Source organism: Pogona vitticeps, chromosome 2 (assembly GCF_051106095.1).
Source record: "Pogona vitticeps strain Pit_001003342236 chromosome 2, PviZW2.1, whole genome shotgun sequence".
NCBI lineage: Eukaryota > Metazoa > Chordata > Lepidosauria > Squamata > Agamidae > Pogona > Pogona vitticeps.
This window is the reverse complement of record NC_135784.1, coordinates 28,662,274-28,675,395: the sequence shown is the minus strand read 5'-3', so window position 1 is coordinate 28,675,395 and position 13,122 is coordinate 28,662,274. Positions and strand designations below refer to the sequence as shown.

The window sequence follows — 13,122 nt, the reverse complement described above, 5'->3', positions numbered from 1 at the left end:
CGCGGGAAAGAGAGTCGGAGGCTGGTCCTTATTTTTAACACAACTGGATTTATTACTAAATAAACTCAACTCCATTGGTTCAGACAGGTCCATCAAACTGAGTTCAGGCAAAGGACGATAACTTCGCACCTTAAGCGTCTTTATGCCGCTTCTTATTGAGGGGCCAGACCAAATTGTTCCCAGTCAGTCATGGGCCTCAGTGGGGTACTCCTCACCGCACACACCATCCCACAGCAGGGGTGTCTCGCCCAATCTCCCTCTTGTTGAGGCTGGAGTAAAGGGGGACTACTACCATCCATTTCAACGGCTCCAAGTCTTCTCCTCTTGCGCGTAAGTCTCTAGGATCAGGTAGTAGTCCTCCTCCAGCTTGGAGGTTTGGAAATTCCTTAAGTATTGTGGCAAACCCTTCTTGCCCAGCGCTCCATTCCGTCTGTACTGCCTGGTCCCTTTTATCAGGCAGCACGCCCATTACGATTCGAAAACTTCACACGCCTTCTGTCTCATTTATATCTCCCTCCCACACAATCAAATCTAGTTCCTCCCCCTTTTCATCAGCCAAGCACACTTCCAGGGACTCTCTCTCCTCTACTTTATCCTGCTCTATATCTACCAGTATGCCTCCACGGATCCATATCCTTCCTCTGTACTCTGCTCCATGGAGGACGACACACTGGTTCCCTCTCCTTCACAAGGGTAGAAGGCAGGGCCCATGTATGCCACACAATCTACAGTGGGGTCTTGACTTAAGAACGGCTCGAGTTAAGAACATTTTGACTTAAGAACCGCTCTCAAAGGAAAATATTGACTTGACTTACATACTTAGATTTGAGTTAAGAACTAAAAAAACCACGTGGGAGGCAGGGAAAGTGCAAAATTTGAACTTTCAGTTAACTGTTGGCCAGTGAAAAGGGTGCCTGTCTGCTTCCTCACTCCTCCCAGCATTTAGAGAGTGGATTGGGAGTCTTCAGACTGCCTGGTACTGCCTGGACTGTATTTTCCCTGCCTTCCCTGAACCTTTCTTGACCTAAGAAAAAAAGAAATAAAATATCCCCTTCTAGTGGTCGAAGGCAGAATAGCAGCTTCCCATTAGTTTCTATGGACGGAAAAGAGCAGATATGGATCAAATGGTTTTCAATGCATTCCTAGGGGAAATGCAGATTTGACCTGAGAACTTTTTGACTTGAGAACCGCCTTCCAATACGGATTAAGTTCTCAAGTCAAGACCCCACTGTATACTGGGCTGTTTGAACAAGCATGCTGTTTCCCATTTGGTGAGGGCAACATCCCACTTTCATATTTAAGTGAGAGCCAGTTGCCAGTCAGTTTTTTCACACAGACTGGAGATAGACTGCCATGTTTTCTTTCACCTCTTTACACGTAAGGGAAAGGTTCCCCTTGACATTTAGTTCAGTCATGTCCGACTCTAGGGCGTGGTGCTCATCCCCGTTTCCAAGCCACAGAGCCAGCGTTTTTCCATAGACAGTTTCCATGGTCACGTGGCCAGCCCGACTAGACACAGAACACCATTACCTTCCCACCGTGGTGGTACCTATTTATCTACTCGCATTTACATGCTTTCGAACTGCTAGGTTGGCGGGAGCTGGGACGAGCGATGGGAACTCACTCCGTTGTGTGGATTCGATCTTACGGCTGCTGATCTTCTGACCTTGCAGCACAGAGGCTTCTGCAGTATAACCTGCAGCGCCAGCATGTCCCTTTACACATAGTGAGGGTCAAAATTGGAAGTTGTCTGCTTTACTCTGTATGCAGTGTAAAATAAGGCCCAAATGGGGGCACCATATGTGATGTTACTGTTTACATATGGAACAAAAGAAATTTCTTATATGGAAATGGGATCTTCTTAAGAAATGTAATCTTGTGTGTCTTAGTCTTGGTCCCACTAAAGGTGTGTTCCTGAAGTCTTATACTTTCTTAATAGAAGAGGTATATGTCTTTTTAAAAGATCTTTTTAAAATGTTTAAATTTTTAAAAAGATATTGTGTCTACATTAAAAGTGCCTTGGCTGTCTTATGTGTAAACATTTGGGATACAGGGGAAAACGCAATAGATTTCTGAAACAGAAATATCATGAAGGTAAAGTTAAAGCTACAGCAAATACAAGAGGAGTGTCTTAACAACCAAATCCCAGATTCAATACAAAGAACAGCTTTGGCACTGTCAGCTCAACAGTGGAGCAGATCTATAGAAATTAAATTAAAAATCACATGTTCCAAGGGATGCGATGGGGTTTCTGAATCATTTGTAAAATAAGAGCGGCCCAGGAGTCTCTGTGGAATGAGGATGAAATACAAGGATAGATCGAATTAAAGGTCATACATCCCGACTTGGTCTCTGGCATTCATGCCCAACCCACAGATGAGAATCTCGGCCTCTATGGAATTCCTCGTATGTCTGTCTGTCGTGAGGGAAAGGTTCCCATCCGCCCATTTTTTCTGAACAATCAGTGGGGTGAAAGGGGGGGCTTGGATTTGCAAAGAAAAAGCCTTAGTAGAAGAAGCTGCCCCCCCCGCCTTCCTCTCTGCCTAGCCCAGCTCTCCCCATTTGGCATTTGATTCTAGTTGCTGCTTGGATTAGTCATGGAGGATAACGGTTACTGGCAATCGCTTTTGAAGAGAACCGCAGTTGATGGTGTTGGTATGGGATGGAGATAAACTGCAGCAGGCTCGGCCCTGTTGTTGGGTAGAGTGGGGTGGTTGCCTCAGGCGGCAAGCTTTGAATGTTATCAAAACTAACTCCCGATTTCCCTCTCTTTCCTCTTCCTAGTGTCTGTCCCTCCTTGGCCTAAGTTTTTTTCCCTTATATAAAATTGTTTTTAATTACATTGTTATATTTCTGTTGTAAGCCGCCTAGAGTGGTCTTAATTGACTAGATAGGCGGGATATTAAATAAATAAATAAATAATTAAAAAGGCAGCCCCTTGTTCATTAATGACGTGTTGTGGTAGCATTTTCACTGCCAGAGAGTTGGGGTAGGGGGGCACTTGTGGGGTTCTCTGTCTCAGATGCCAAAATAATGAAATGGGCTTTGGAACGGCTGGATAGCTCAGTGGTTTAGGTCTCTGGCTGTGGAGCCAGAGGTTGGGAGTTCGATTCCCTACTGTGCCTCCTAGACAGGGACTGAACTATATGATCCATAAGGGTCCCTTCCAGCTCTGCACTTTTAAGATGATGATGATTGTCTTAAAAATGATCAACCCCCAGCTCACCTACCTGGACGTAGGTGAGCTGGGGGTGGATACAATATGGTGGTTTGCCTCAAGCAGCAAGTGACGTGGACTCACTCTTGCTCGTTGCCATTTATTTAATTTTATTTTAAAAGTGTTTTTAATGGCTTTCCTGCCCACTAAGAATCTCAAGGCAATGCAAAATCAACAAATTAGAACTATGAACCACATGTGGAAGACATTATTTTTCTAAACGAACAAACAAACAAACAAGAAGAAATTAAGATGCTCTTTAAAGGTAATTTTAAAATACCCGTTAAAGGCAGATTTTCAGTCCTGGATCTAAGGACTGAAAGCTTTTTAGTATAATATCGTTCTGTTGGCCCACAAGACACTCAAGAGGGTTGACGCTAGTTTTACTTTCCTTGGGAGATCATAGATCATGGGAGATGAAACAGCTCTTCTCCTGAGGATCTCATTTTTGTTTGCGTTTTCTTCCTTTCTCCGTAAACCTTTTCATAATAGTTTTATTCTTCTTCCCCTGACCCACCCTTTGTTGCACCCTGGAGCAGCACTCTCTCATATTTTGTGTATGTTCCGCTGTTAAGAACATGGATGTTGATGTCCCTGCCCAAACGAGAACAGTGGTGACATGCTAAGCCTTGTCAATGAGTCATTGGAATAGTTCTCTTTGGGTGTTCATTGTATTTCTTTGTTACATTTCTGCATTGCCTGGCAGCCAAAGCTCTGAGGGCAGTTCGCAAAACAAACCGCAAAATTACACAGAAGCACAGTGAAGTGTAACCATCCAGCCACTCTCTAAAAAGTTTTAAAACAGCAGCAGAATAAAACTCAACCCAACCCCAGAGCCACATAACATAATAATTCAGGTTGAGATAAGTCGATTGTGGTCTTTGTAAGCTGGTTTTGTTTTGTTCTGTTGGTGACACTGCTATGGAATAAATCCCTCCAGTGAGCGGCGAAACCTGAAAAGCTTGCCCTCTGAGATAGCCGAAGTGAGGAGAGGTTAAGAGGGCTTTCAATGTGGAACCCATTTTGTGTGCGCTGCTCATACTGGCAGGCCTCTGAAACCTACTTAGTAGTGATAAGTCAAGGTTATTGTTGGGAGGCCATTTGGTGGAAGTCTACTTGGAGAGACATGTATTTACCGTTCCTCGTACTCTACATCAGTGGTCCCCAACCTTGGGCCTCCAGATGTTCTTGGACTTCAACTCCCAGAAATCCTGGCCAGCAGAGGTGGTGGGTGAAGGCTTCTGGGAGTTGTAAGTCCAAGAATATCTGGAGGCCCAAGGTTGGGGACCACTGCTCTACATGTATGAGGGATGGGGGAATACATGAGGAAAACTAATGCATGAGTCTCCTGACCTATGTGAAATTTCCATCTCTCTAATTCTCTCTCTCTCGCTCGCTCTCTTTGTCCCACTTCTCCCAGATCAGCAGCGTCAAAAAGGTCTTGGAGGAACTAAAACTACGTGTAGTAGAGGTTACAGATGAAGGAGCTACCTTGGATGGAAGTGATGTACTTTTTACAGGTAAATGATCCCTCCACGATGGGATGTCAGTCTTTATTCTGGAGAGGGAGAGATCCTGTAAACAGAGGGATTAGATTTGGAGCTGAAAAGCCTGTTCCAGCTCTTAGACTTGCAATGTTAAATGCATCAACGGGGTATTCCCCCCCCCTTATCGATCGCTTTACTTACTGAAAATGCTGTGTAACTGGTTGATGATGATGATAATTGTAACCTAGAGGGCACTGGAAAGCTTGAAATGATTTCAATGACGGTTTACACCCCCACCTACAAGGTGGGTTGATTTCTTTACAAAGCAAAGCAAAAGAAACTCAAAGCTCCCTGGAAGTCACACCCTCTACTCACAGATGCGTGCAGTGAGTAGCGAGGGAAACAGGTTTCATATACGCTCAGAGGCACTCCTTTTGATTGGATCTTCATATCCAGGGTTGAACACTGTCATTTTAAAAAACATGTTTTAGATGTGAAGGTAAAGGTAAAGGTTCCCCTTGACAATTTTTGTCCAGTCGTGTTTGACTCTAGGGGGCGGTTCTCATCCCTGTTTCCAAGCCAAAGAGCCAGCGTTTTGTCCGAAGACAATCTTCCGTGGTCACATGGCCAGTGCGACTTAGACACGGAACACTGTTACCTTCCCACCGAGGTGGTCCCTATTGATCTACTTGCATTTGCACGCTTTCCAACCGCAAGGTTGGCGGGAGCTGGGACAAGTGAGGGGCGCTCACTCCGTGGCGTGGATTTGATCTTATGACTGCTGGTCTTCTGACCCTGCAGCACAGGCTTCTGCGGTTTAGCCCACAGCGCCACCACGTCCCTTATTTTAGATCTGAACTATGGCTCAAATAATGCTCTCCCTTGTTCTTCCCAAATATCCTTTTATCCAATCATAAACAAAGCGAGAAGGAGAGCAGCCAACGGAATGACCAAGGCTGGCCCTACGGAGGCAGAATGAAGGAGCCACTTTAGATGGCAGGTTTCAGGTGGCGTGAAAGGGAAGCCGATTCTTAGTTCTGTCCATTTTCTCGCTACTTCCTTTCTACTTGCTAGAGATGGGAAGAGGCACATAATGGGATTTTCTGCCTTACATGCCAAAATAAATGAGTTTGGGTACTTTGCACCCTAATGTTGTGTCTTTTTTGGGGGGGAGGGAGCTCTTTTTGCTATTGTGCACTAGATCATTGCTCTCAACGGGGGCCATATGTTCCCCCTTGGGGGGGCTGGCACATTTTGAAGGGGCCACAGACTGAAAACAATTCTTCACACACCAACTTATAAGGTTTGTTATGTGACTTCTACAGCCCTGACTCAGCCAGTATTTCTTTCATATTTTGTTTATGTCCGTGTCTCCCCCCCCTCCAAGTTTGAGAATGGCTGCATGAGGTGGCAGTAGATGGTGGGCTGACTCTGATGGTTATTGGTAACTTGTAGGCCAGATGTCTTCAAGCTTGTCTCTTGGTGTCTTAAATAGTGATGGCTGTGGTCTATCCCACTCCTTTTGCAGGTAGAGAGTTCTTTGTGGGGATTTCCAAGTGGACTAATCACAGAGGAGCAGAGATGGTGGCTGATGCTTTCAGGGTAAGCTGGAATCTTAAAACTGAACACTTTCCTTGACCCGACACACATCTTTGAAATTCTTACTCATCTAATGTTGGTTTTAGGTTGTCCTTTTTCTCCTTCTCCTCAGCTCATCCCCATGAAGTATGAACTGGGTCTATGTGTCAGGACATTCTAATGCTAAAATAAATTAAGATGGTTCTTCCCAAGGTTTCTTTCCACCCAGACCTATCCTCCAAGGAGTTTCTATAGAGCATTCTGGGACACTTCTCCTCATCAATCTTGTGGCTTCTATGTAGGGTGGACTGCTGTTCCCGCCAGCTTGAGACAGCATGGGAGTTGTAGTCTGACATACACAGAGGGCCCCCAGACTGCGAAACGTTTGTGCAGGGGTGTATATTCATTTCATATGGAGGAAATGCAAAGATGGCCTGTTGGGCCTCCGTGTTCTGTGTGGACGAAAAGCATACTGTAGAACAGCGTCTTCCAGTCGTGGGTCCCCAGATGTTCTTGGACTACAACTCCCAGAAGCCTTTGCCACTAGCTTTGCTGGCCAGGATTCCTGGGAGTTGGGAATCACTGCCCTAGAACAACATTAGTAATTCCTTGCAACTGTGCATTGTAAAAGGATAGTTTGATAATATTAGTCGGTTCATCTTTCGACAGCACTAATCTGCCATAGCTGATCTTCTCATTGAGGAACTCCAGGGTTTGCTTTGAAGACATCCTTTCCTCTTGTTCTGTTTTTTCCCCCCATGGTTTATTCAGTTGTTTTCCCAGCTCCATTTCCCAGTGTAACCCACTGGATCATCAGCTTTTAACTGTGGAGCTGACTGCTTCGGGAGGTGTTGAGTTCTCCTCTATGTTGGAAGCTTTAAGCAGAGCTTGAATGACTATTGATACTTCCCTTGTGGATTTTCTAAATAGATTGTACTAGGTCAGTGGTTCCCAAACTTGGAACCACTGATGTTTGGGGACTACAATTCCCAGAAATCCTGGCCAGCACAGCTAGTGGTGAAGGCTTCTAGGAGTTTTAGTCCAAGAACATTTGAGGACTCAAGGCTGAGAACCACTGCGTTAGCTCACCATTTTGGTCTTTTTTCAAATCTATGATTTTATACCTCTAGGCTCCTCTGAAATCTTGGCGGTAAGGCCCCAATGCCCTATCTATACCTTTGCTATCTTAAAACCTTGCCTTTAGCATACTGGATGAACTCCAGACTGGAAACAACTGCTTCCTGGCTCTTCTGAAAGCAGATATAGAACAGGAAGAAACATTTCTGAATGGTTCATGGGTGGGGATTGATGGCTTGTTAGGCATCCTTTGCATTCTACTGTTGTCATCCTTATCTGTTGCTCATGCAGGCTGGAGCTGATGGCAGTCCCTAGGCCAATAATATCTGGTGGAGGGAAGGACACATTCTGCTTCCTGTAGTACTGCTTTAGCCTACCTTTAAGAGGCTGCTAAAGATAGATCTCTTTAGAAAAGCGTTTAATGGCAGCCTCTCATGATCTTTTAACATGGCCTTGCCAAGTCACCATTTTATCACTTTTCAATGTCTTATAAGCGCTGCTTTACCTTGGTATTTTCGTTTGAATTCTATTCTGTTCTGTTTCAGTTCATTAGTTGCTCATTGTTGATTTTAGTTTGTTAGCTGCCTGGAATAGTACCCTGGCACTAATGGGGCAATATATAAATAAAGGAAATAAATAATAAATAAATAAACATGGGCTTTCCAATCTGGCTCATCATCTTCAGTCCTCGTATATTTAGTCAGGAAGAAATTGCAGCAGAATATTACCTCACGGTGGCATTTCCTTGTTGAAAATCTTTCTAGAAACTTGGTTTTCTTATTTACGTTTCCTCTTCCTACTCTTTTCTTTATCCTTTTTTCTGGAAAAGGTTGATTTCTCTTCCGGGCATCGCTTTAGTTCACAGCTTTCCACGGTGAACCACTTTTTTTTGGGGGGGGGAGGCGTGCACTATAGCTCCTGTCATCACCGGACAGTGTTTTCCTTTGCCTTGCTGGTGGTGCCAAGAGCCGAACACATCTGGAAGGCACCCAGATGGGGAATATTGTTTTGTATTCAGTGTTCCTGTTGAGGGCATGGATGGGATCCTATTCTGGAGAGGAGGGGAGTGAAGCAGAGGAACTCCTGGTGGTAGCTGAACAGCATTTGGAAGCCTAAGCACCTGTTTGTCTCTTTGCAGGATTTTGCTGTATCTACCGTTCCCATCTCAGGCACATCACACCTCTGCAACTTCTGCAGCATGGCTGGGTCCGACACGGTCATCATTGGCAGCAGTCATGTGGCGAAGAAAGCCATGAAGGTAACCCTTAAAAAATCACCTGGAGGGCCCTTCCGACAGGAACCGTAGGGGACTTAGATCTACCTTCTGTCAGCCCAGCTCAAGAGCCTCCCCGGAAGTGTAGACCACTCTTGCTTTTAAGGAATTAATTCCATGCAGGGCAAAAGAATTCTGTGGAGGCGAGTCAGCAGAGCAGGAACGGAGGGCTCTGCCTAGGTCCATCAGACAAACCAAGGAAGCTGGCAGACAAGGGAAGTCTGTCCTCTTTGCCTAGCAAAGAAAATCTAAGAGGGCCACTGTAGAAAGATGAAAAGGATTAATTTCTCCTTTCCTAAACACCTGGCAGTCTAGTAAAAATTTCTATGGCCTAGTTATTTTTCTGGGCACCTTTTTGGAAATTATAACAAGGGTTAGCTGTTTCTGTCATGAATCTGGCCACCATTAGGTCAGGCTACCTGAGGTTTGCATTTTATAGAGATCTCCGGATAATTCAGATTCTCTCTCTTTCCCTCCCTGTCTTTGTCCTGAAGACCATGGAACAGTTAACAGATCACCACTATGAAACGTTGACGGTGCCTGACGATCCAGCTGCTAATTGCATCTATGCCCGGCTTGGCCAGAAGAGCAGCATCCTTTTGCATCGCAGTGCAGAAGAGTATCCTAATAGTGTGCAAGTAAGAGGAAGGGAATACCCAGTGTGGGATAGTGGATAAGCATGGGGACTAGGAATCGAGAGACCTGGATTAAAACCCCCACTTTTCCATTGAAACTCACAGACGATGGAAGTGTCAAAACGAATCCCTAAATATCTCAAAAACCCTATGGGGACCATTATAAATTGGTTCCAAATCGATGGCCCGTAACCACAACAAGGTGAAAGGGATAGCTTATGGAGGGGAGTGTTAAGGGGTAATGCATTTAAGTGGGAGGAGATGATGTGGTTTATGAGGATATATGTGGTTTTTGTTAGGGCAGGGCCTCAGATAAATTTGGGCCAAATCCATGAGTACAATTAGCAGAATTAGTCACGTGAGCGGTGGTGGCTACTTGTTTAAGTGCTCAGTGAATGAAAGGTTGGTATTTGAGGGATCTGAGTCACTCTATCAAGAAGAGAAAAATAAAGAGCCTTCCGTTGTTTTCATGAATTCTGGTATGGCTTGGGTCTGTGCAGTGGTAGAATTCAGAACCTTTATATCTGGAAGGAGAGGTAACACCTTTCTGTCTCTCTCTCTCTCTTCTCTCTCTCTAGCCCTTCCAGAAACTTCCAGACTACACCCTCATCCCTGCTGCTTGCACTGAGGTAGCCAAACTTGGTGGGACTCTCAGTTCCTGCTCTCTTCTCATCAACAAGAAGCTGGAGATCTAGTGCCTATATTGAACCCCATAAAAAGTGCAGGTTCTCATAGTTCCTTAAAAAAAAAAAAAACAAGAACCCTGTGTGCAAAGTGACTTCCCTGCTTTCTTTGTGAGGCGACGACACTTCTCTCTCTCTCTTTCTTTCAAACTTGCTGATTCGGCCGGCCTTACTTTTTTTTTTTCTGTTGCTTCTCCTGTTCTTTACTTGGGATTTTCCATGGAGTCCCACCAATCTCTTTATTTTCTGCTTCTGCCTACTGTGGTGTATCTTTTAGAAAGACAATTATCCCCAGAATAGGTAGGTCATGCCGAAGAAGGACCATAGTGGAGGACCAGAAGCTGTAGCAATTCCGCCAACCATCACCGCTTCTTAGTATGGTTCTCGGTGTGGACCACGGACAACAGCATTGCATGTGTCATGTTTTGCACATTGTTTCTCTGGGCGGGAGGACATCTTGGAAGAAACATCAGAGATGTCCATAATGGAAGCCCTGCACCCATGGTGGCTGCCGAAATAGATCGGCTTCTCCCCCTCTCTCTTCTTCTCTCTTACAAGCCCATGTTAACAAAGGGGAGCAGAAGAAAATCTTGTAGTGGAAGCCCCCACCGTGTGTGATGTTACAAGCAGCATTTGTCTGGTGGTCTGGTTCAGCCCGTGCTGCTTTGTTCACCCAGTGGGATGATGATTCCAGTACTATGAGAGATGTAGAGGAGGTCCTGTTTGCCCATTTGCAAATGCCATTGCTTTGACAGCTCCGTACAAGATACAGGAAGACTTCTCTACTGCACTCTACTTTAAAACCTTTCTCCTCTAACGTGATTATCCAAGAATCTTTAAATCGCAGTGCTCCTGATACTGTTGGACTGCAGTTCCCAACAGCTCAGCCTGACCGATGGTGAGGGCTGATGGAAACCGCAGGCCAACCACATCTGGAGGGCCACATGTTTCTGATTCTTGCTTTAATAAAGGCTATCTTGTATGATCTCCTGGCCTGCTACGTACATCTCTCTCTGGTGCTGCAGTTTGGGGATGGGGAATTCGATTAGGTCAACTCTCCCGAAACCCCAGACTCAAAACCGATTGTTTCCCCACTGCCATTGCAACAGACAACCTCTCTGTGTCTCTGTAGGGTTCAAGCAGTCATGGAGGAGCAGCGTTGCAAACATAACGGCATTTCTGTGGAAAGCTGCTTCCTCCCCAGGCACTGTGTATGTGTTTTTGTAACTTAGTTAGGGGGTGTTAGTAGGAATGTTTTTGAAAGCTGTAGAGGGAGTGCCCTCTGTTGGGAAATAGGCATAATGACAGAAGTAGACTTTTAGATTCACTTACTGCCTCTTTAATCTCTTGTGAAATCAATTAAAAATAATAATTAAAAAAAGACTGAACCAACTCTAGATCTTGGTTAATTTTTCTTTTGTTCATGTGTTTGGATATTGGGCTCTTAGGCCTGTCAGCTATGCCCTGCTTTAATGCAACAATTTAATTTGGAGGGAAAACAATTTATTCCAATTCTAGTTGTAAATTTATGATACTGTATTGAATTGTGGATCCTGTAACAACTAAAAGGAGCAAAGGGAAAAATGTAAGGCTAGAATTTTTTTGACTTTGTTTGAATAAGGGAACTCACGAAAGTCTTGGCGGCAAACTGCTGCTTATTAAGGAGGTGCTGGTTGCGTTCCCGGGCGTGCTCAAGAACACAACCAGCACCTTGTTCATGAACGGCAATTTGCCATCAAGACTTAAGCAATTTCCTTATGCAGGCACAAATAGACAATAGGATTCTGACCAGTAATTGTTATGTTACATGGATATATTGTTGAAATTTGGGGTCCAAGCCACTTGAAATGTGTTTATGAAGCTGATTTATTTCAACTATTTTTACCCTATCTTTCTTCTTAAAAAGAACCCAAGACAACTTTCATCAGTAGAAGATAATATTTATAAGCTAAAAAACAGTAAATATACAAATATTACAAAAGAATCAACAAATACCACATGGAAACAGTAAACAGAATCCACACCAAAAACACGTACAAAGCAACAAGGCACAACAATCCATTTAAAAATCTCTGCCCCACAGCCAGCCACTAAGTCGGCAGCAGATCTATATTTGGACGTCACCTTAAATACCTCTTTTTCAGAAATGGATGCTTTCTATGCTTGCTGCCATGGGTGAGGCCTTGGGAAGCAACACTGTCACAGAGATGGAGTTTCTTCTTCCAGTAGCCTATAGGCTGTCCCTATGTTTTGGCCATCTTATGAGAAGAGAGGACTCCCTGGAAAAGACCCTGATGTTAGGAAAGTGTGAAGGCAAGAGGAGAAGAGGACGACAGAGGACGAGATGGCTGGACAGTGTCATCGAAGCGACCAACATGGATTTGACCCAACTCTGGGAGGCAGTGGAAGACAGGAGGGCCTGGCATGCTCTGGTCCATGGGGTCACGAAGAGTCGGACACAACTTAACAACTAAACAAATGTTTTGGCAGAGGGAGAAAATCATGGAGCTCCAAAGTATTGGAATTGAGAGGTGTGTACAGCCCAGCCCCCTCTTCATTCACAAAGTTAACCGACTGCCTTCAGCGCTGTGGTGGACACTGTTGAATCATCAGCATTGAAGAATCGATCTGTTTGTCCAGTCAGGTTTTATACAAAGAAGATGATGGTGAGAGACATTATCATCTTCTTTTCCTCAGGCAGCAAAATGTCCCCCCCCCCAGCCCTAGAGTACATCAAGACTGCAATACCTATGACCTGCCACATCAAACAGGGCCTGCTATATACATAGGGTTGGCAGTTGCTCAGTAGCTTCCTTCTTGCAGCCCCAGATGGCCAGTGGATGTCTTAGAAACAACCCTTCAGAGACCATAATACATGATCTGTGAGCTTCATTTGGTTCAGAGGGTCACGTATGGTACTGATTTGCCCCGTGTAGAGGCTAGGCGTTTCTCTCCCCATTTTGAAAACTACTTCCAATTAAGACATCAAAGATGTTCTTCTCAAAAGACCTAGGTGTAAAATGTCTTCTTTGATTCTATCCAAATGGCTTCTGTGAGTGTAGTGAGACTGAGAATAACAGAATTATAAAGTATTTATGAGTGGAAGAGAGGAGAGGGAGAGAAAGTATTTGCCGCATAAAAAGCTTATTAGCAAAATGGAGCTTGTACATGC

At 44.6% G+C, this 13,122-nt stretch overlaps 1 protein-coding gene across 3 annotated transcripts in view; it reads left to right on the top strand.

Annotated features, from left to right (window-relative positions):
* The window catches only part of DDAH2 (DDAH family member 2, ADMA-independent), a 36,522-nt gene extending 25,180 nt beyond the window's left edge, over positions 1-11,342 (top strand). For all 3 annotated transcript variants that reach the window (XM_072989089.2, XM_072989090.2, XM_078388681.1), the window contains exons 3-7: positions 4,638-4,737; positions 6,233-6,306; positions 8,498-8,617; positions 9,127-9,270; positions 9,846-11,342. In XM_072989089.2, coding sequence (XP_072845190.2) covers positions 4,638-4,737; positions 6,233-6,306; positions 8,498-8,617; positions 9,127-9,270; positions 9,846-9,962 — 555 coding nt within the window. In that variant the 3' untranslated portion in view covers positions 9,963-11,342. The remainder of the gene's footprint in view (positions 1-4,637; positions 4,738-6,232; positions 6,307-8,497; positions 8,618-9,126; positions 9,271-9,845) is intronic.
* Positions 11,343-13,122: the final 1,780 nt, after the last annotated feature.